This window comes from Macrotis lagotis, chromosome 1 (genome assembly GCF_037893015.1).
Source record: "Macrotis lagotis isolate mMagLag1 chromosome 1, bilby.v1.9.chrom.fasta, whole genome shotgun sequence".
Lineage (NCBI taxonomy): Eukaryota > Metazoa > Chordata > Mammalia > Peramelemorphia > Peramelidae > Macrotis > Macrotis lagotis.
The window spans coordinates 198,056,823-198,080,611 of record NC_133658.1 but is presented as its reverse complement, the minus strand read 5'-3'; the positions used below and the strand labels follow the sequence as shown (position 1 = coordinate 198,080,611).

The window sequence follows — 23,789 nt, the reverse complement described above, 5'->3', positions numbered from 1 at the left end:
CCTCATTCTTTTTTTCTACTAGGAATTCTAAATTTTTATTTTTTTCTTCTTGCAGGATAAAGTACAGAGGAGATTGATAGTAAGGCAATAAAATTCAGTTTGGAGATCTATTAAAGACTTTGAAATAAGGATAGACAGGTGATCTATAGGTTAAAAGGACCATAGAAGTCTTCTAGAATAACCCAGGAAATTTTATAAATGAAAAAACTGAGGCTCAGGGGTATCAAGTGACTTGCCTAAGGTCACACACAAATAGCATGTGAGAATTGATTTCTGAAACTGATAAGGTTCTGGGCTTCTAGTAACTTTCCATACATAAGCACAGAGGTGGGATTTGAACCCAAGTCTTCTGACTTGAATCATTAATGTTCTTACTAATATTATATTATTGATCATATAAACTTTAAAGTTATATAAATATTATTCAGTTATCAGTATTATTAATAATTTTTAAAATTATATTTTAAAGAGCATTTTGAGCAGCTGAGTGTAATGCATGGGATAGAGTACCAGGTTTGGAGTCAGGAAGACTCATCTTCTTAAGTTCAAATCTGGCCTCAGTCATTTAATTCTGGTTACTTCAGTTTCCTCATCTATAAAATGAGTCAGAGAAAGAAATGGAAAAATGCTCCAGTGTTTCTGTCAAGAAAACACCAAGTGAGATCATGAAGAGTTGTACATGAGTGAGATGACTAAACAATAACATGTTATTACATTATATTATTAGTAAAAAAATATATAAAATTAATTATAATGAAATCTAGCATTTATATATCATTTTAAAGTTTTTAATGTGCTTTACAAATATAATCTCATTTTATTCTCATATCAATCAGTGAGATAGATGTTTCTTTCATTCCCATTTTACAATTAAGAAAACTGAGGGAGGGAAATAAAAGTTAAGTGATTTATCCAGGGTCATACAGTTTATAAATATGGCTAGATTTGAACTTAGGTCTTCCTAATTGTTGTTCATTCATTTTTGTTGTATCCAACTCTATATTGCTATATTTTGGTGATTTTCTTGACAAAACTATTGGAGTGGTTTGCCATTTTTTTTCTAGCTCATTTTAAAGAGGAAGAAACTGAAGCAAACAGAGTTAAGTGACTTGTTCAGGATCACACAACTAGGAAATATCTGAAGCTGGATTTGAAGTCAGATCTTCCTGACTCCAGGCCTGATGTTAACCACCACACCACCTAACTGTCCATGTTCAAATTAATTGTTCTTCCTTCTACCTTCTATTCCCACCATAATAGAGTGGTAGTATTTTGAATTTGGAAGAGACCATAAATCTAAACTAATCTAACACCTTCATTTCAAAGCTATTTCTCATTATTTCTTCTAAAATTCACCTTAAAATAGGAGTGAAATAGAGAGACTATATTTAAAAGGGAAACAAATGAGATATATATCAAAATGGAATGGAATCCAAGATAAAATTATCACAGAAAAGTATTTATTTTACTTTGGTACAAAGTAGATTCCATTGTTTCTTTCCCAAAGTGTTGTCTTCTCAATAATGTTCAGTCCACTGAATATATTCTTTTTGTTATTGGCTAAAAGTTCCTCCCACTACTAGACTGTACTTTTACTGGGATGGGAAGAAACATGAAAGAAGATGGTCTTGGGTGTTAATTAACTAATTCGCCCTGGGGTATAATATTATAATTCATAATTCCTCTATTGATCTTAACTGACTTGAGGCAGGGTAATGCTAGGAAAGAATTTTGCATTTGGTATCAGAAAAATGAAAGTTGAGTTCCAGCTGTTCCATTTCCGACCTGGGTAATCTTGGGCAAGTCATTCAGCTACTTATTTCTATTTATATATTTTTATTTAGCTATAATATGAAGGATTTGTGTTAGTTGATTGTTAAAATCCTTTCCAGGACCTTATGATCCTATGTGACAACTTACTATATGCATTGCCTTCAACATTAGTATTGCAAAGACTAAGGTGAATCATTCTAATCCACAGGGAACTTCAAAGGGAGGTGCTCTCTCTCACTATATACATACATACATACATACATATATATATATATATATATATATATATATATGTATCTACAGATTTTATTTATAGACACATATAGTAAATATATATATATGATATTCATATGGGTGTGTGAAAGATACATATGAAATAGATAAAAGGTAATTTTAGAGGAGTAGGTAGTACTGGTTAAGGGGATCAGTAATGATGGGATAGAGTTGAGACTTGAAGGAAACCAGGGAATAGAAGAAGCAGAGATCAGGTGGAGAACATTCCAAGTGTTGCCAGTTCAAAAAGCACAGAAATGGGAAATGGAGTATCATATGTGATGAATAGAATAGCTGGATTGTAGGGTTAATGGAGTGGTGTATTATGTCTTATTCTTAGCCCATACTTGTAATCCAAATACTCATAAGCCCAGTGAATGTACTCTGAGATCTTTACTCTTTGGGGGGAGGTAAATACATATGTACAATGGTTCTGGGGCTTGAATCTTATAGATAGAATCCATTAGAAACCACATAAATCACACATAAGACAAGAAAGGAATGAAATTTAAATTCCCCTGAAGGCAGAAACACTTCATTAAGTCTTTTACTCAATACCAGTGAACCATTTCTGAACAAGTACCTTAATGTTGCTGATTGTGGAGATGGTATAATCATCACCAGGACCAATGGAATTCTGATGTTAACTTTAACATTTCTACCCACAATTGTGGGCAATTGACTCCAGGCTGCTGACAGTCATTGCCTGCACATTCACTCCCAATGTCAACAGCTCTTAGGCCATCATGGGAGTGTGTGGCCACTCTAATCCCTCATGGACATGTTTGCTCACATTCTTGACAGTTTTAATTTATCAGGCTACTTGACAGAGATAATAGAATTGACACTACTCACATGTTTCTGATGAAGGATGGTAGGGCTTGTAGGGGAAAGAAGCCCTCAAGGCACTTTGGCTAAATCTCTGTCTACTAAAAAACCATCCTATATTTAGAAATATTTCATTGCAATCATGTTTATATTACTATCCCATGTAGAAAACAAATCAACAGATTCACATTCACTTTCAGTGACAATGGAAAATTTAGTCTCAGGATCCAAGTTGGCAAGTTCTGCAGTAACCATTTAGTTTGACCTATAACTGATAAAGAATCTCCAGTACAAAATACTTTGTAAGCATGTATTTAAACAGGACCCAAATAATTTCCAGAGACAGAAGCTGAGGGCTGGAGACTTGTCTGAAGAAGAAGAAGGAGGGCAGACATATATACTAATCATCTTTTTTCTATACTAGTGTAGTGACCTTTCAGTTGAGACAAAGACAAAGACATACTGTCTGTTTTTAGGAGCCCAAGCATGAGGGTATAGAGGGTCACATCCCCATTACCCTCTTTTCCAACTCTTCTCTTTTGGAAGATAAAGGAACTCCAGAAATGCTCTCCTCTAAACCCCATTGCCTTATGAGACTTTAATTTCAAGGATATGTACTGGTAACAGAGCTGGGTTATCTTCCACAGATCTTTAATTCCTTTGTCCCTCCCTTCCTCAACTCAGACCCAGTCTTTTTGCTTTCCAAAATTTAGAAGTATATCTATGTATATGGTTCTTTTCCATAGTCAGTCTAGAAACTGTCTATGTTTTTGACCCTAGGGATCAGAACATCATAAATCTTAGTTGGTTAGTTGAGATTGTAGAATTAGTATCATAGTTTAAATGTAATGGGATAGGGCAGAGTGGAGAGACTTACAAATATTAACTCTCTCTTTTCAGCCTTCTCAAATGTATGGGAGAACACAGAGCAGTTTCCAAAAATGGAGTGGTTTTCCTAGTTCTATATACCAATTTTTAAAAAGTAATGGAGATAATTATTTTTTCATAATTGCTTTGCTCTATTATGATATTTTTTATTTTCATTAAGGCGGGCTACCACTCAATCTTCCTCTACTCAGAAGTCATCTTCCCAGAAAGCTTCTAGCAAGACATCAATTGGAAGAACAACATGCAGACTTTGTGAAAAAAGGGTGAATGCCTCCTCTGAAGAGGAAGAACGAGAAAGCAAAAGAAGGTAATATATATATATATATATGTATACATATATTTACTTGTATCTATACATACATAAATAAAACATATATACATATATGTTATTATTATATATTTCAAATTTTCACCTCCAATGTAAATAGTGCTCTAATAACAGTGTTTCAAAACATTGTTGAAACATAGAGACAGTGTGGTAAAGAACTTTAATAATCCTCGGTCTAGCACTGTTGGTTTATAGATGAAAAAGAGAAAGGAAAATGAGTAAACAGATCACACAATCAATAATTAGCAAAGTATTGACAAAACATTAATATTTCATAATTTCCAGTCTACTTCTTTTTCTAATTAATACTCGTTGTTTCTCCCAGATCATTCAAATATACATCAGAGAATTTTAAATGTAATTGAAGGTGTTAAGCATTTATAATATGTTCTTTAACCATAGGAGTCCATAGAATTTCTAGTTCTAAAACAAAGCAAACCTGCCTCCTTCAACACTATCCCCATCCCCCCCCCCCCCCGGCCCCATCCCCAGCAACAGAAAAAAGAATTAAGAAAACAACTGAGGTCAAGAAACAAAGAGCAAGTGTAATCTTTGGAGAAAATAGTCTGGCTTCTATTACTTGTCTATAGTTACTGCCATTTTCCCTTTTCAAAATTTATTGGGGACACGAAGATATTGAGTAGAATGGCGAGAATCCAAAAGACAAACTAGAGTTACAGGTTTTGAGAATCCATCAATCAATAAGCATTGATTAAGTGCCCACTGTATTCCAGACCCTGCACCAGGTGCTTGGGATACAAAAGGGAGAAAACATGAAAATTTATATAAAATTATACAAAATCAATACAAGGGATTTTTTTTTCTCAGAGGGATGATTCTATAACTTTTGACTATATTAGGATCAGGGAAGTCTTCATGTAGGAAGTATAGTTGCAGAGATAAGCTCTAATTACGAACTTGACTAGAACTTATTTGTGACAGGATAGAACTGAAGAAAGGTCAAGGATTAATAATTGAAAAAAGAGGGAGAAATGAGATGTTGGTATGGTCCTCTTTGATAGTAGTAGTAGTAGTAATGCTATGAGTAGGTTCTGGGAAATTTTACAAAGTTTTTACTTTTGTTACTATATTAAATACTCTATTCTTTTACAGATAGTAAATTACCTTCTTAATGAGTGGGAACAACCTTATATTAAAGCAAGATAGGTAGCTGTTCTTGTGGTGTTTTTTTAAGAAGACTTCCTGACTGAAATGTCACCTTTAGCAAACCATTACAGGACAATATAAGCTCCTTGGAGAAAGTGATTGCTTTATTTTTGTCTTCATATGTCCAGTACCTGGCCCTAAATAAATGTTTTTGAACTATTTTTGAATTTTGAAGAGCCACCTAATAAAAATGTAAATGCCCCTGAGACAAATAACATCTTTAGTCGTTTATAGCATTACCATGCTAGAGCTGTGAGGGATTCTGGTGATCATATCAAAGATGAAGAAACTGAGCCTCAGGACAATTTGTCTGGCTCACTAAAATGAGAAAGAAAGTCAGGAGAGGTCCTAGTCCCAGTCTAAGGATCTTTATCCCTATATAGGTTGATTTTTACTTTAACTTAGTTCAACTCTCTAGTTTTATAGAGGAAATATGCTCAGAGAAGTAATGAGTAATTCAATCTCACAGCATGATTGTAGTAAAACCGAGCATCTCAATGTTTTCTGATTTTTAATACAGTTCCTTTAAAGTCTATATCAAGTTGTTTTTCTCAAAGTAGATAATTCAAATGCATATCAGAGATTTTGAAATATAACAAAATATTAAGTGAAATTTTATCTGGAATCATATGTGTATATACCTAGGAGAGACCTTGTTGATATTCTAGTCCAACTATTTCACTTTACAAATGGCAAAACAGTGGGACTTGGAGCTTATATTTCTATATTCCTAGAAATCTAACATGCTCTCAAGCCTGGTTCTCATTTGGGCTTTGTTTATCAAATCACTTTAGAGTCAATATAGTAATCTGAAGGTCAGTCTAGAAAACAGTGAGAATCAAGAGAGGTGTTTTCCAGTGTCAGGATATTAGAATGTCAAAAGAATTGAAGACAAGTGAAAAGCTAGTTGGGAGGGTGCCACAGATAAACTTCACCTACTTCACAGTTTTGTTATGGGCTGGCTCTGGAACCAAGCATTTATGGAATGTGTGATAGATGTTGACCAAGAAGAGCATTTCATGGTGCAGAATACAAAGTTTTGTTTTTTTTTAAAGACTCATGACATAGTTTATCTTTAGTGATGCAATGTACATTTCAGGCAACAAAATCTCTGATATTGAGATTCAGAGGATTTAGAATTGGAATTGACCATCCATTATGATCATTTACTCCAACTTGCTCATTTTACAGAAGAAGCAGGGAAATAAAGTCCTAAATTATGAGAAATGACTTTCCCAACTGAGTAGAAAAGTTGGATATGGATCTCAAATGCCAAATTCTGGTCTCCTACTACATTGTATTGAATTATATATATATATATATATATATATATATATATATATATATATATATATTATATATATGTTTAGGGTTTTTTGGCAAGGCAATGGGGTTAAGTAGCTTGCCCAAGGCCACACAGCTAGGTAATTATTAAATGTCTGAGGCTGGATTTGAACTCAGGTACTCCTGACTCCAGGGCCGGTGCTCTATCAACTGCACCACCTAGCTTCCCCAGCCACCTAGCCGCCCCTGTATTGAATCTTAATATGATCATAAAGGTATATATGGAAACCATACAGATCACCTAGTGAAAAACCTCAAATTTTTAATAGTTGAAGAAACAGAAACCTAGAGAATTAAGTAACTTACTCAAGGTCACCTTGGTAATAAGGGACAGAGATGAGATTTGAACTCAATTTTTTTAACTTCAAATCCAGTGCTACAGTATTACATTGTCTTATCTGTATCCCTACAAGGATTCTGTTCATTGAATCAATAAATGAATTTTCTCAGAGACATATATGACTATCTTCTTTCTCTGTGAATGAAATTCTCTGTGAATGAAGTGCATTTTCAAAGGAACTAAAATTTAAAACCAAAGAATAAATCTCCAACAGGAAAATTTCATGGAAAAGCAAATTGGGTTTGGATAAAGTATTTTGAAAGACAGGAAGGCCTTCCTGAATCTCTGGAACCCTACCACATCATAGATTTCTGGCTTTACCATCCAGTGTAATCCTTTCTGTTCAGCCTTTTTAGCTTTCTTCCCCACAGCACCAGTTGCTGCATTTGATTTGCCAGGATTTTCTATCTTACCCTGCTTTATTATTTCTTTTACACTCTTGTTATGTTACATAATTGAGAAAATCTCAAGAGAGAAATATACTGAAAAATTCCCCTAGATGAAAATATTCACATGAAATAACTATTTTAAGCTTATATCCCTGGGCCCCTATGGCAGACTTTTCCATTATGTAGAAAAATCAGACACGGAGAGGAGGCCATTTTCATATCTTTTGTATACTCAGAAATGTATAGGTACAAAATGATGGAGACATGGAGAGGTAGGTAGGTGGTATAGAGGCTGGAAGTCAGGAAGATCTGGGTTCAAATCTTAGCCTCAGACACATTAAAAACTATGCCTGTGGGCAAGCCATTTAACCTCTGTTTTCTCTTCTGTAAAATGGGAATGATATTATTATTATTGATTTTGCAAGGCAATGGGGTTAAGTGGCTTGCCCAAGGCCACATGGCTAGGGAATTATTAAATGTCTGAGGCCGGATTTGAACTCAGGTACTCCTGACTCCCAGGCCAGTGCTCTATCCACTGTGCCATCTAGCTGCCCCTGGAATGATAATATTATTTACCTTACCTTGTCGTGAGGAACAAAAGGGATAATTTTAAAGCACTGGGGCAAAGTGTCTGGAACATATAAGCACTATATAAATGTAAGTTATTATTAATATTAGATATAAGTTTCTTGGAAAAAGGACTATGAACACAATATGAGATCCCTGTGGTTTGGCAGTCAAATAAGTCAATGCACTTTTAAGCTTAATTAAAATTCTCTGTGACTGGGGCAGGAGTTGGAAAACCTGATATGTTTTTCCAAATCTCCATCAGACCATAACTTGAATTTTTGATCAATTTTGGGCAACACTTTTCAGAAATTTAGTAGAACAAAGTGGAAAAAAGCAGGAAGCAATTGGGATAGTGAAGAACCTTGAGGTCTTGCTCTCTGAGAGTTAGTTGAAGAAACTAGTGGTACTTAGCCTATAGAAGAGACTGTGAGTGGGGGCAGGGGGGAGGGATGGATATGATTGCTGTTTTCAAGCATTTGAAGGTATGTCACATGATGGAGAGATTAAAATAGTTCTGGTAAACCTCAGTGGGCAGGATTTGAAGTGATGGGGGTAAGTTGCCAAAGGGCAAATTTAGGCCTGAAGTAAGGAGAAACTTTTACAACAACACCACTATCATCATCATCATCATCATCATCATCATCATCATCTTCATCTTCATCATCATCAAAAAACAAAGCTTCTCAATAGTTAGAGCTATCCTAAAGTGGATAGATACTAGGCTGCTTTGGGGATTAGGGATTTACCTGTCATTGGAAGTCTTTAAGCAAAGGCTTAATCCCCACTCATTTAGGTATGTTGAAAATGGAATTCTTTATGAATTGAATCAGATGGATTTTGATACACCTTCCAGCTTTGAAATTCTGTGATTGGGAGATGTGGATGGTTCAGTTTCACGATCTTTTTTTTTTTCAATATGTTTGACTTTATGTTTCCCTATTAGGGGTTTTTTCTTGTCAAAGACATCATTTCCTTCTCCAAATAATTTAACAGATGAAGAAACTGAGGCAAAAAGTAATTTGTTCAGGGTCATAGAGCCGGTGAATGTTTGACTACGCTAGATTTAAAGTCAAGGAGAGTCTTCCTGATTCCAGGTCTGATAGCCTTTCTAATGTGCTACTTAATTGCTTGAACATGAGGATAATCCAGTCCAAATACAATGTAAATAGAATTCTAGGTATATCCCTTCCCCTAAATTGACTATTGAAATGAGCATTGACAACAGAGCCCTGCTAATGCTTTTATGAACCTTTAAAAGAGCCTCTAAGTAATGGCAAATAACTGGTTACTGCACAAGAGAATGTTTACAAAGCTTAGTGCTTACAAAAGCCTAACTGCAAAGATGTGAAAGGGGGTAAACTGACATACTTCTAGGACTATTTGACTATTCTGCCTTTTATTCTTTGTATCTGCTCATATGGGCTTTATGATAAGAGTTAAAACACATAACTGAAAAAACATATATACCTTTGCATCACATTTTGAACTATTTCCTCAAAGAATAATGGAAAATATAGGAAAGACAACCCAAATACAGATTGTCTGACAGAACGACATTTTTGTGGATAAAGTTCTTTCTACATGTGTAATTGAGGGAATATGGAAAGATTCTATAGGCAAATCATACTTTGCACTTCAAAACAGTTAGTTCAAGAAGGGAAGGTGCCATAAGAACACGATGGACTAGAGAAAATGTCAGTGCTCAAATTATTGTCAGGTTAAGACAGAACAGCTGGTGATAATTAACTATTCAAGTCACTATATCAAAGAGTTAAAGATCTTAGGCTATTTATCCCATGCCCCTTATTAAGCTCAGAGGCATTTTATTTTCTGTCAATTAAAAAATGTCTAAATGTAAACATATGACTAGAGAGAGGCATTTTGTATTCTTCTTTATACTGTGGAGAGTGAATCTACCATGGGACAGGAGTTTCTTGTTTTATTAAAAAGTTTTGTCCTTGAAGAGTCATTGATTTGCTTTATAAATGGAATTGCATCTTGAGTAGATAATCATAGCTTTGAAGGCTTCATTTTAGAAATTGAAGTATTCTTTTGCAAAACAATCACTCAACTAATTTGTCTGTTTTGTAAATGTCTTTACAATATCTAATTTTGTTTCAAATGACGTGAAACTTTTAGAGTTAACAGTTAATCGGACTAAGTCAGAGACCTATCTTTGAGCTTTATTTTTTTTTACCAGTTATATATTAGTGTGACCTTGAGCAAGTCACACCTTTCTTCAATTTTTTTCTATGCTTCAATTTTCCTCCGAAAGATAGATAAGGATTTAGTTAAATCTCTAGCAAAAGGAATGTGCTGATAATTATTATCTGATTATCACAATTTTCTTTATAGTTGAGGGTTAAAAGGATTTCAGTCCTAGTTATTTTTCTTCCTCTGACATATACTGATTGGGGACCATGGGCAAGATACCTAACCCCTATAACTTTCTAAATTACAGTAGAGTTTTCAACCTGCATCACTGGAGCAAATTCCCACTCTGGTCAGTCTTTTACCAATTACATCATAGATATAGATATTGTCACCCAAACATCATTATCTTATTATTTAAGACTTGCATTAAGTTTTTTATATTATCCTTTTACATTTATAAAAAGGGGAAAATAATTCTTTTCGGTATTTGTGGGTTTTGAGTAGAGGACTTCCAAATACATAGAGGTTTCACTCTAGTGCCTTCTAATACACTTTCATATAACAGTATCGTATGTATGAAGGACCAAGGACTTTTCCTAAATGTATTGGAGGTGTTAGGAAAATTCTAATTCATTATAATGAGAATATTTCATTGCTTTTACTAGCCTAAAGCTTTATTTATTCTGTGCTTCTACTGATAGCTATTAGTCCAAGATCTGAGACAAATTGCACCTGTTTAAAATGATGAAGAAACTCCAGGTATGCACCAATGTAAGACACTGCTTATTATTTGATGTAAGGTAGAGAATTAAAAAAACATCCCTTGCATGCCTTTATTTCTATTATGGAAAAATATATTAAGGATAAATATGCAGGTCATTCCTCTGGCTTGTGTTAAAGAATAAACAGAGGAGGGTGAAGCAGTTCTGTCTTGAATAATGCTAGACTAAATTTCCACATTTAGAATGCATTTCTGGAAAAGAATATTTCAAGGGAGAAATTCTAAAATGAACATAATTTGAACATTGCAAGATGGAAATGTGTGGTGGTGCTATTGGCCTAGGAATAAACCTGAGACTTTGAAAAGTAAAAACCCCATGATTGAGAAGAGTTTTTAGTTAATGCAGGTGAGGGTTTCTGATCCTCTTTAAAACAAATCATTCTTGCTTCTTGGATATCTGAAGGTTACCTTTTCTTAATAGTTTATTTTAATAGCAATCACTGTTTCATTTCATTAGAGCAAAGATCTCTGCTAAATGACTAGTTGTTAATCTGATGAACTAAGTCTCACTAATGTGCTAAAGGCTATTAATGTATTGCCTTCTTGGACCTGTTGCATGTATACTTTAGAGGAGACCTTCTGGAGACACTACCTATATGGAAAGAACAGATAGATCACTAGTAAGAATTTAAGGGATGACAAACAGGACAGTGTGGGAGATATTTCTGAGTGCTCACTGCTTGGGTCATATTACATTATGTAGTCAACTGGTTTTTCCAATTCACCATTCTTCTGCCTTTCTTGGACCACTTCTCCCTGGCCCCACATGGGCTCAATCTTGACCCAGGAGCAATCCCAGTCAATAGAAATGTTTCTTAAGAGAACTGAGGACTTAGGTGTGACTAAGACTTTGGAATAAGCTTCTCTGAATTTGATGCAAATGCCTGGGAAGTTCTTTATTTTATACCTTAGTTAAACTTGATGAGACCTGAGACATCCTGGGGCTCAGAAAGCATATAGCTTTAAATTAGATGGTATAATGACATTCTTTTAAAATATTCTTAGCCTTAGAGTGATAATGAATGCATTTCAGGAGAAGTGGTCTCATCAGAGTTGAATATATATGAAGCTTTTCCTGATCCCTTCTTGTAGGAATAGACCTTTTATTTGCTAGTTTTCACTGCTTTATGCACTCATATACAGTCTATATTGTAACACTTATTTATATCCGTGTTGTCTCTGTTGTAGATGCAAGGTGCAACGTAGACAGAGACCATGTCTTGGCTACCTAGTAGCCCTGTAACCTTGGTCAAGTCAGTTAACCTCATTGTACTTGTTTTCTCTTTTGTATAATTTGAGATAGTCAAGACTAAGTCTCTAGCTTTGTTTATATATAAATCAGTCTGTTATTGATGTTATTGATAATTTCCATGCTTTGAACTAACAGGTTGGACTGATGATTATTGATAACTCATCTGACCAATGACAATGAATGGATCCCTTTCCCCTTCTTTCCAATAATTAAAAAAAGAAGGTGAAAGAGCAAAGTAAGGCAAAGCTCATATCCTATAAAGGGACTTGTTAGATTCAATCTGGGCAACTTTGGTGCACTGCTATCGAGAGAGAGAGAGAGAGAGAGAGAGAGAGAGAGAGAGAGAGAGAGAGAGAGAGATTCAAGTATTCAAGTTTCCTCCTGGGTAGATTGAAATTTCTGAAACTTGAACTGGATAGATTATGACTTTGACTCTGTTGTTTTTGTGCTTTTGACTTTTACAGAAGGCAGACCTGTTTTTACCTCTGCTTCAGAAGCCTCTGATTTAATCTAATTTCCAACAAAGACTACAATCTCCTGAAATGCTATGCCAACCAGTGGTTCATATACTTTGAGCTAGAAAGGAACTTAAGTGACATCTTATTCAGTCCCATCATATAATGGATGAGGAAACTGTGGTCATTAAAGTTAAATGACTTGCCCAAGGTCACCTTGGTAATGAACATCAGAGCTGAAATCTTAACCTCTGACCCTCAATTTGATCAAACATCAATCTGTGAATGATAGTGAGCTACAAAACTCCTGTGCTCAAGTTAGTTCATTAAAAAGAAAAATAGAATAGCTCTAAATTTTGTATAATATTAATTTATTAATGTCTATTATTAAAATGAACTAAAATATTAAATTAAAATGAACTTGTTAAAATGAAATCACTGAAACAGAAATTGCTCTGAAATTAACTGGACACATAACAGTGAATCTAGAGCTAGAATTTAGTCCAATTTCCTCATTTTCCTCATATGAGGAAACTTTGGTCTAGGTAGGTTAAATGATTTAGCTGAGATCATGCAGGGAGTGTCTGACACAGTATTTGAATCCAGGGCAGTTGACTTCAGTGTTCTTTCTACCATTTGAAGTTGTATAGGAGCAGAAACATACTCTATCCCTGCCTAATTAAACTGATAAAAATGCTTTTGGTTTTACAGATCTCAGTCACTGATATCTTCTTATGGAGAAGCAAAGAGGGAGCGTTTTCTCAATGAACTGAGTTTCATAGAAGAAGATGTGCGCCTGGCTCGGTCTCTTGCTAGAGAAAAATTGGATAAATATAGTCTTCAAGAGATGGTAAAAACTCTTTGTTTCCTTTTACAAGCATAAATGGAATAGTTATTGAATAACATATCTCCTGGGTGATTTGATCTTGAGAGTAAAATTCAGAACAATTATCATTTGCAGCTTCCAGCTAACTTGTCTTTGCTTTTTTGGGGGTAACAGGTCAAAGATAAGGTAGCCTGGGAGAGGCATGCATGTGAGGAAAGGATAAGTCGAGCTCCTGAGATTCTGGTGAGACTTAGATCCCACACTGTCTGGGAAAAGATGAGTGTGAAACTTTGCTTCACTGTACAAGGATTTCCTACTCCCGTGGTACAATGGTCAGTACTTTTTTTTAAACATTCCAATGTCTCGAAAATGGTATTAATGGATTTTTCCTTAAGGGATTATATCTGTCTGCTCAAAGGGCGATCAAACTAGAAGTAAAGCATAAACTTGACTCCTAACCATTTTCCCATTCCCCTCCTGAAATGAAAATTCCCTCTATAAAGCGTTTCATGCAACTCTGGACACAGGATATATTTCTCAAAGCTCCCAATACACTAATTCTAAATAAGTGCTAACATTTTTATTCTAGTGCAACTCTATTAAATGATTCCCTACAGGGTCATCTACTTAAGAACAGGCCCTTATAAGTGACATGCATTTAAATGAGTGGACTTTCATCAGGCTGGCATTTATGTGGTGAAAGATTCCATTATCCAAGTCTTTAGTCACCATGGGATTAATTCTGTTAAGGCACACAGTGTGGTAGTAAACTTTCATCAGTAACCAGAATGCTTAGGGAAAGGGTATTTTGATTAACTGAGAATCTTCAAAAGTTTTAGTTGACAATTTGTGTTTTTATAATACCCACTTCTTCCAGCAAAATATTCTACTCTTCTGCTCTCAGAAACCATTCCTTATAAAAAAGAATAAATTAGGGGAAAAAAACAGAAACAAAAAGTTCGGTGAAATTAACCAATGTCAACAAGTATGGTGTTAAATAGTCTCCCACTCTCATTCTCATATATCTACTTTGGGGAAAAAATTGGTTAGTATATGAATTATCTTTTCAATTAAGGTTTTCCTGTATTCTATAAAAGAGTTTAAGGCCTCACACTTTTTAAATTTACATCTTTTTGCTATCACTTTCCTGCCTTAGTAAACAGGGTATACTCAAAAGCACAAACTCACACTACAACTCCTCCTAGTGGCAATAAGGAACTAGGTGCTAGGATGATTTCAGCTTAAATTTTGTCTCTAACCTTGTTCCTTTATCCCTTATGTTCCTCTGATGACTTAATTTATGCCAATGGCATAAGTGCCAAATCACTGATGGTTGGGAATTGGATCTATATTGGAGAATGGAGGTCCTAAACTGGGCTATCTCTATTAAGTGACAAATACTTTCACTATTTAATTTGTGCAGGATTTAGTATGCTGAGCATCTATTATTATTGCATAATACTAAGGATTGAATGTATGGATCATGATGAATATATTTAATTGACCAGAGCACATTTTCCTTCCCCTTCCTACTTAATTGAAGTTTTTAATGTAACGCTATATATACTACAGTTCCTTTGAGAAAAATTGCAAGTGGACTGATTATCTTTGCCTAGGTGTAAAATATGAAGAGATATTTAGGACTTTCAAACCAACATTGACTCTGACTCTAAGTAAATTAGATAAAAACACTTCTATAAGAATAAAAAAAAATCTGAGATGGTTGAACTCAATGATCTCTAATGCCCATTTTCTATTCTTTTAAGGTATTAAAACCTCAAACAAAGGTGACTTCTGATTTGTGTCAATATTGCATAAGTTTCTGATGTTAGCTTCTAATGTGTATAATGATTTTAATTACTTTGTCTTGACTTTCATAAATTTTATATCTATATATCTCTATCTCTATCTCTATCATCTATATCTATATCTATCTATAGCATCTATCTATCTATCTATCTATCTATCTGTAGTGATATGGGACCTGATTGATCTTTTTTTACAGATAGCCACTTTTAGAGTTGTTAAACCATATGTTTCTGATGCTATTAGTTTCTAAAGTATGCTTTGATTTTAATTACATTGGATTGACTTTCATAATTTTTATACATATAGTGATATAAATTTGCAGATAAGCCCTGGTGGGATCCCTGAATGTAATTTTTCTCAAACATAGTGATGTCCTTTTGATCTACAACCAACCAATTTTGAATGCTACACACACATAAATGTGTTTACGTGTATATGCAATATACATGCATGTACTATGTGTACTATAGTAAACACAATCCAATGCATATGTATATATGTCTGCAAACAAATGCTCATAGAATACTATACAACAATAGGATCATAAATCTAGAGGTGGAATGGGCATTGGAAATCACTGAGTTCAACCATCTCACTTTATAGATGGGGAAATTTAACATGAGAAAGGTTATTAACTTAACTAGTCTCACATTTAATAAATCATGATTTCAAGCCGAGTGCTCTATCTACCATGCTACCTAATTGAATCTCTCTTTCCTTGCACATGTATATCATCTACAGTTACACACATGTGGACATAGGCATGCATATATAAATATATGAACATATAATATATCAACATATCAATAAATAATTCATCCCATGAACTTTAATTTCAACTCCAATTCTCATGTTGCTGAAACCAGGAAACAAAACAACATGGCTAGGAAATATCAACAATGTTCAACATGCTTTGTAGTATCCTTGTAAGAAATCATGTACCTTTTGGTACTCAATCCTTTTGAAGGGTTTTATATATGAGAGATTGTAAATTTGTTTTTTTTTAGTTGGTAGGATGCATATAGGGTCCTTTTATTTTGTATTGTTTATACTAAGAAGAATAGATATAACATAAATAGGACAGATGCAGTTCTAGCCTGAAGCATACTTAATACACTGTGCCATTTGATCCAGTAATATTATTATGGATATGAGACTATTCTAGTTGCTATTATATTATCTGATTAAAAGCAATTTCTTTATCTAATTAATATTCATTTTCACATATCTGTATATGTGGTATTCTCACTACCACCACTATCTTCGTCTTTGACACTCCATGTCAGAGTTTTCTTTAGTCAGCTCAAAAGAATATTTACTACCATTTGATTTAGTGCTGAAAGAAACCATAGACCTTGTCTAAGCTAGTCTTTTATTTTATAGTAGGAAGACTGCAGCCCAGAGAAAGTTTAACAGGGTGATTAGGTGGTTATTCTTGGAATATCAATGAAAGACCCAGAAGATCTCTGCACATGACTACTTCACACAGACTCACACAAAGCAAAAACAAAAACCTTTCTATTTAGTTAGGGAAGTTATACATATATGAAAAAATAAATAAGATCTTGCAACTGACACAGACATAACTCTATGACTAGGTAATTTTTGTTCCTTTTGTGAGTCATAGATTCTCTACGTGTAAATAATGACTGATATGACTGCCTTTGTCCATCTTACTAAGTCAAGATTCAGAACTTTCAAAAAAACCTACTTTTTCCTCTGACCTGTACAGAAAGAAGCAGTTAGAGTCTCCCATTCTTGGTATCATTAGAGCTGTAATTGGCAAAAATGCATTTTGGTATATAGAGTTGAAATTCATAAAGAATGATGCAATGGAAGCACTGCTGTATTTGAAGTCAGGGGACTTGGGCTTAATTTGTCATTTTCTGCCTGTGAGAAATTGAGCTAGACAAAAATTCTCTGGGCTCAATTTCCTCATTTGTTAAATGTCTTTTGAGCCCTTTCCAGTTTTGAGTCTACAGTTCAGTGAAGAAACAGTGATCCAAAAGTTACTAAGATTCCTTTTGGATCACTGTTCCTTCTCATCCCATGCAATTATAAACCAGGTTCTTTCATATATCCTTCAGAGAAGATGTGATTATTTTGGCCACAAATTTCCTCTATATCTCCAACAATTTCATGAACACCAGTGCAGCACTCAAGTTATTGATTGATTATTCTTCACTCTTTCTGCATGACTAATCCACCTCCTATTCTGGTCATCCAAATCTCTGATCATATCTTTTACTTAACTTTTGGTGTTCAAGTCATCTTTGGTAATATAGTACAGTTTATTTACACCTCTATGTGTCTACCCGTGGCCATCTACAATTCTGATCCTGTTGGAAATGGATACAAACCCATACACACACACACACACACACACACACACACATATATACAGAGGTATATGTATTTACACATATACTATACATATACAGTATGTATATATGTTATATATATATAACACATATATACACAAATACACAAAAGTTAGCAATTATTTATTTGGTACCAACTATGTGCCAGGTAAAAAATGAAATGATCCTTACTTTCAAACTTTATTCAGTTACACTCTGTATTAAATAAGGTTTTTGAGGGCTGACTTGGGAAACTACCTATCATTTATAACATTATTTCTACTGAAAATGTGACCTGACTTCCAAATCATTTCTATGGTACAAAACTAATTTGTAAATTGGCAATGACTTGCTACTGTTAGCCATAGTTGCATTTCTTTATATTCAAAAATGTCACATGTGCTTTACTTCTAGCAGTGTGATTTTCAGGCAGTTAAAAATATGGGATATTTAAAAGTATGACATTATAATATTATCAAAGTCATGGAGAGGGCAGGATCAATAAGATCCTGAAAAGAAAAACCATGTCACTAAATTTTAAAACAAATCTTTTTTCTCTGTTTTAGGTATAAGAATGATAGTTTGATTTGTCAAGCAGGTGAACCTGGAAAGTATAGGATTGATAGCAACTATGGAGTGCATACACTGGAAATAAATAGGTAAGATATTCCAATGAACAATATTTTTTTTTGTATTCTTGTTAGCTTTCTAGCCTTGGATAATTATAGAAGTTGAAGGGAAGAAGTAGAGGAAACATCAGAGCCCAAGTATCAGGGAGTAATACCCTGCACTTTTAACTGTTTTAATTCATGCTAGCAGGTCCTCTTTGAACATCCTGGGTGTGAGGCCAGAGGAATGTACAATGGGCAGCTGTGTCATGACACCATTCTGTGAACAAAAGGTTTGAATAGTTTAAGTGGAGATAATGATATTGAGATGTAAAAGAGCCACAATGGATTTAACCTGAGTGAATTTGTTTAGTCCTGTAACTTTAGCTGACTCTCATAGCCCTGGAATTGTCCTTTTGAAAATTATATTTGCCCGAAAGATTTATTCAGATTTCTTAGATCAAGGAACTTTAATATTTATATTTTAAAAATTAATTTTTGCTTACAATTTATTGTAATCAAAGTGTTCAAGATTAAGAATCAGAAACCCATAGTTCTACTCTTGATGTTCTGGCATTTAATAGATATCTGAATTTGGACTATTCCTAATTCCATTTATTCTGTATATGAGATAAATGTTTGAGTACATCTGTTCGTGTGAGAACAAGGAGTATCTTTTGTCTCTTTTTGAATCTCCAGCTTTTAACAAAGTTCCTAGTACATAGTAGACAATAAAATGTTTGTTGATTGACTGGCTTAGTCTCACTAAGACCAATCTATGAAATAGGGATAATTCCTGTATTGCCTTTCTTAGAGGGTAATTGTTAAATCCATTGACAAAGAGATATATAAAAACAGGTTGAAAATTCTGATGTACTAAATGCTTTGCAAAACTTAACATATTATATAAATTCTGGTTTGTGCTATTATTATCATCATTGCATCTTTCTTTCTCTCTATCTTTATGCACAAACATACATATACAAATGTGTATTCCTTGTATTCAGAGGACCATAAGTCCTCTGAAAACTGTTGTAAAAATAATTGGATTACAGTGAATATTTAAATAAATTTATTCAACAATTATCAATATTATCTTTTTGAGTGTCAAATATGAGGGAATCAAATAAATATATCCTGAGAATATTTTTAATCTCCTAAAACAAGATGAAAAAGGAAGTTTTCCCAAATATTTTTTAAAAAATCTTTCTTGGATACTAGTATTTCTTAATATTGATTCTTACCTTCAAAATTTTCTCCATCTATTCCTTTATTTGGCTCTTCACTAATGCACCTATCAAGTAATGTTAGCTACTGTAACAATAAATCTGTGTATATATATCTTATCACTCTTCTAGACTATTTTCCCCCATGAGCATATGAGCAATATCTTATTCTAATTTTTGTCTTTCTCAAGTATCAAGGGCAATTCCATGCACATAGTAGGAGCTTAATAATGTCTGTAAATTCAAGTGAAGTTGCTAACATATGCTCTGAAGGATAGTATATTATTTCCCTTATTTCCTCTTCTTTACTCTTCTGGCACTTCAGTTTCCTTATTCTCTCATCATCTTTCAATTTTTCCTACCTTTTCCCCATCTTATTCCTTTCCCTTCAGTCCAGCCTATTTCCTTGCCACCAGAAGAACTGACCATCATCCTTTTTCAATTCAAAAATTTAATGATACTTTCAAAAAACATAAATAATTCTTCTCTGGTAGAAAGCCCTTTGCCCCCAGGTATGGTTGAAAGCAAAACCACAAACAACACATTTAGTGGCAATAGCTGAGTGTAAATTCATCTTCTTGTACTTAATAATCCTGTGGTTAATTATGATTGTTACTTTGCTCTCTGGGTCTCAGTTTCTTCACAGGTAAAATAAAGGTATTTGAATATAATGATCCCCAAATTTGATTCTGACTTTGAATACTATGAATCTATGGATCATTAGGAAAATATTAGGCAAAGGTGCAAGAAAGCCAGCTAAGTAATTCCTTCTGACTTCACTCACACCCTCTTTTCAGTATTGTGCATATAAGTTGCTGTCCAGCAGTTATGGGCTCAAATAAAAGTGGGAGGGCATATAGATAAAATTTTCTCATTGTGGGAGACTAAAAAGGGTGCCCAAGGTCAGTCTTTTGTATCTGTTGACCAGTGATTCCATTGCCCCATGAAATCTCTTAATTTTGATTAGATAAGAATCTAGGTCGAAAATAGTCAACATCTTTTGAAGATAGAAAAAAATGTCATTTTCTATTTTTAGGAATGTTTCTTGTGGAGAGCTACATATATCATCTGTTTTCATAACTGTACACACTCAAATATATGTTTCTCTTTTTATGAAAATAGTAAAAAAATTGGGCTTCCTTTTACACTAAGCAGTGCAAAGAGTGCTGTACTTAGAATCAAAAAACCTGTGTTCATAGCCTACTTCTGACTCTTACTACCTATATGACCCTCTGCAAGTTCAGCCTATTTCCTTGCCTCCAGAAGAACTGACCATCATCCTTTTCAATTAAAAAATTTAATAATACTTTCAAAAGACATAAATAATCCAACAAAATCCTGAGCGATTTTTAATGAATATTTTCATTAAGTAAAAATTGAAGTCTCTTTATTTTTTTAAATAATAAAATAATGTAAATTTTTCCAAAAAAATAAAAATATCAATTTTCTTGTTCCTGGGTCCCTTCTGAATTACATTATAGATGAAATAATTGAGTTTTTCTGATATGCTTTAAAATGATTTACATAGCAGGAAACTTCCATTTGATAATGGAATTGATGGCAAAACAGTTATTTATTTGAAGAAATTTGCAAGGTTACTGGAAGCTCCCCAAAACAACTTTATACTGTTTTCTTTCTTTAAAATTAATAAACATTTTGCAGCTCTGACAGATGAAATAATAATGTTTTTTAGAAGTAGAATTACTGTGAGTATCTCCAGTTCTTGGGCTCTGCTCAGCTGTTCATACCAAACCACTGAGTTATAGTCCATTTGATCTGTGGCCATTTTGCATGGCTTACTTAGAATGTTTTGGCTCCCATTGCTGGTGAGAGAATTAATTTTTCCCTCTGATGCAAGTGTGATATTTATTCCTATGAATGTCCTTTGGCTGTGGTGGAAAAATTTTTGGAGTGCCAAAAGGAAGCATAATCATATCAATATAACATTGTAATTGACACTATTTCATATGCTCTTATGTTTTTTCTCTTGGGGCTCATAATATTATTCCCAGTCTTCAGAGAATTTTTATTTGTTCTCATGTTTTTATGAAGTCTTTAGGACAAATAAATTAATAAATACCTCCCTATAAATGTAAAATAACTTTAGGTCTATTACTTTGGTTAATATTATTGCACTTCATATTTAGCCTTTAATACTAAAATTCTCATTTTAGCCAAAATTTCGAATCTTCAACCTAACAATGTGACACAGCTCAATATCTTAAAACACTGAGCTTTGTTTTATTCCTAAATTAGTAACTTTTGCTTTTTGCAAATTTCTTCATAATATGGTTTCCTATAACAACAGGTGTAATAATTAACATCAATTTCCCCTCATGGAATTGATTGTGGGACTCTTAGCTACAACTCTGACAATATAAAGAGCCTCAGATAAATTGGCACAAATAAAGACCAAAGAATCTTTTCTGGTTGTCAAAATGGAAAGAAACTGCTTGTTTTTAATCAGTAGATTACAAATTCTAACAAATTCTAACAAGGGTAGGAACAGGATTATGGACTAGACTAGACCTGTGTTTATATGGCATATTGATTTTGATACATGGAGGATATGGAAGTTGGCACCACCTCTATAACTTGGAGCCTCATAGAGTTGCCTGAAACAGTGAGAGATTGTCACTTCCCCACATTCACACAGGTAGTATATATTTTCAAAAAATAGGAATGAATCCAATCTTCCAAGCCAGTTTTATCTACTATGATCTAAAGTGAAGGCTAGGCCAAAATTATGAATATTAGATGTATATCACAGCAGCATAAATGATGCCCAAACAGACTCCATTTTGCAGAATTGAAAGAGAGGAGGGAAACGAGAAATATAATCAATGGAAATTTCTCTAGGAGTGAACCTCCCTTCTCAGAATGTACTAAGCAAAAATGGAAAGTAGGGAAATTCTTTTGTGACCTCTTTTCCTTTCCACATTCTCTTTCCAAGGCAGTCAGTCTAACTTCTTTCAGACCTCTCTGTCCATGGCTACTACTGTGATGCCTCACCAGGAATGTGGCAGTGACCCATGTTCTGTACCTTTTCTTACCTTATTTCTCTCTATCTTCTTCCTTGGATCTTTTTTAAAAAATCATTTTTATTTACTATGGAGATCAACAATACAGTTTATATTTTTTTAATTTAACCCTCACTAAAGAGAATACATGTTAAATGCATTGCAGTAAAAATTTAGTGCTCTTGGATTGCTTTTTGAGATGGATCACTCATTATCAATACCATGGTTGATCCTCCTCTGCATTCCATAAGTCTTTTAATTTTTTTGGTGCTTTAATTTCAGGGCTACCTTTTTCATCTTCTGCTTGAAGAATTACCATTGTTCTTTAATAATTCTTTTGCACAAAGGGCACACCTAAGGAGCTATCCACTTCATTATAGGCTCCTTGAAATATTCCCAATTTTAACCCATGGTTTCTTGAATATTACTACTTCATGGTTATGTTTTCTGCTCAGGGGCAGTGGGGATATTTGGGAACTAAAACAAACTAATCTGTTAATGTGTCATACTTTGCTTGCAACGTGAATTGCTTAACTTAAATAAAATGAACATGTTTCCTGATGGCAATTCTAAGGTTAGGAATTTGAATCTCCAAGGTTGGTTGAAGACAAAGTTATAGACTTATGCAAACAGATCGGGCTCTTGTTCCTTCTCCCTTAATCAGTGAAAACTAATTATGAAACATCTACCTTATGCAGGCATTGTGCTTGACTGTGAGGATACAAAGACGTATATTAAATACTCTTTAAGAAGCCTATATTCTGGTTGGAAGGGGGATATAGAAAGAGGGAGCAAATATACACTATCTGTTGGTTCAACACATATATTATTACTGCTTTCTTGAACTCCTTTTCTATATCCCCAGGTGAAGAATAATAAGATTACAAAGTTCAAACCTTAGAACTCTTTTTTTTTTTGCAAGGCAATGGGGTTAAGTGGCTTGCCCAAGGCCACACAGCTAGGTCATTATTAACTTTCTGAGGCCACATTTGTACTCAGGTACTCCTGACTCCAGGGTCAGTGCTCTATCCACTGCACCACCTAGCTGCCCCCAAACATTAGAACTCTTAAAGAGTGACCTGTTTGCTTGAATATTCTGGGGAAAGTTGAACAGAAAGTCCTTATTTATTGTACTTCTATAACTTCATTGATTAATAAAGGAAAAAAGAATCAAATGATGCTCAGATCATAGGATTAAGAGAGGGAAGATAATTTAGATAACTCTCTCATTTTGCATTTGTGGAAACTGAAGACTAGAGAAAGGAACTGCCTTTCTCAAAATCCTAGAGGTAGTCAGTGGTATCTCTGCTTCCCTTTCTGAATTTTTCACTTGTTGAACCCAGAATTTATTCCATTATAAAATTACACTACACTGGAAGGATGTCACAGCAACTCTGT

General features: G+C 34.1%; 1 protein-coding gene across 2 annotated transcripts in view; it reads left to right on the top strand.

Annotated features, from left to right (window-relative positions):
- The window catches only part of MYOM2 (myomesin 2), a 152,830-nt gene that overhangs the window by 10,932 nt on the left and 118,109 nt on the right, over nt 1-23,789 (top strand). The window contains exons 1-5 of one of the 2 annotated variants that reach the window (XM_074209537.1): nt 3,198-3,494; nt 3,923-4,069; nt 13,254-13,392; nt 13,543-13,700; nt 18,104-18,196. In XM_074209537.1, coding sequence (XP_074065638.1) covers nt 3,487-3,494; nt 3,923-4,069; nt 13,254-13,392; nt 13,543-13,700; nt 18,104-18,196 — 545 coding nt within the window. In that variant the 5' untranslated portion in view covers nt 3,198-3,486. Of the gene's footprint in view, nt 1-3,197; nt 3,495-3,922; nt 4,070-13,253; nt 13,393-13,542; nt 13,701-18,103; nt 18,197-23,789 lie in introns of those variants that run through there. The other variant, XM_074209536.1, reaches the window with a different exon arrangement.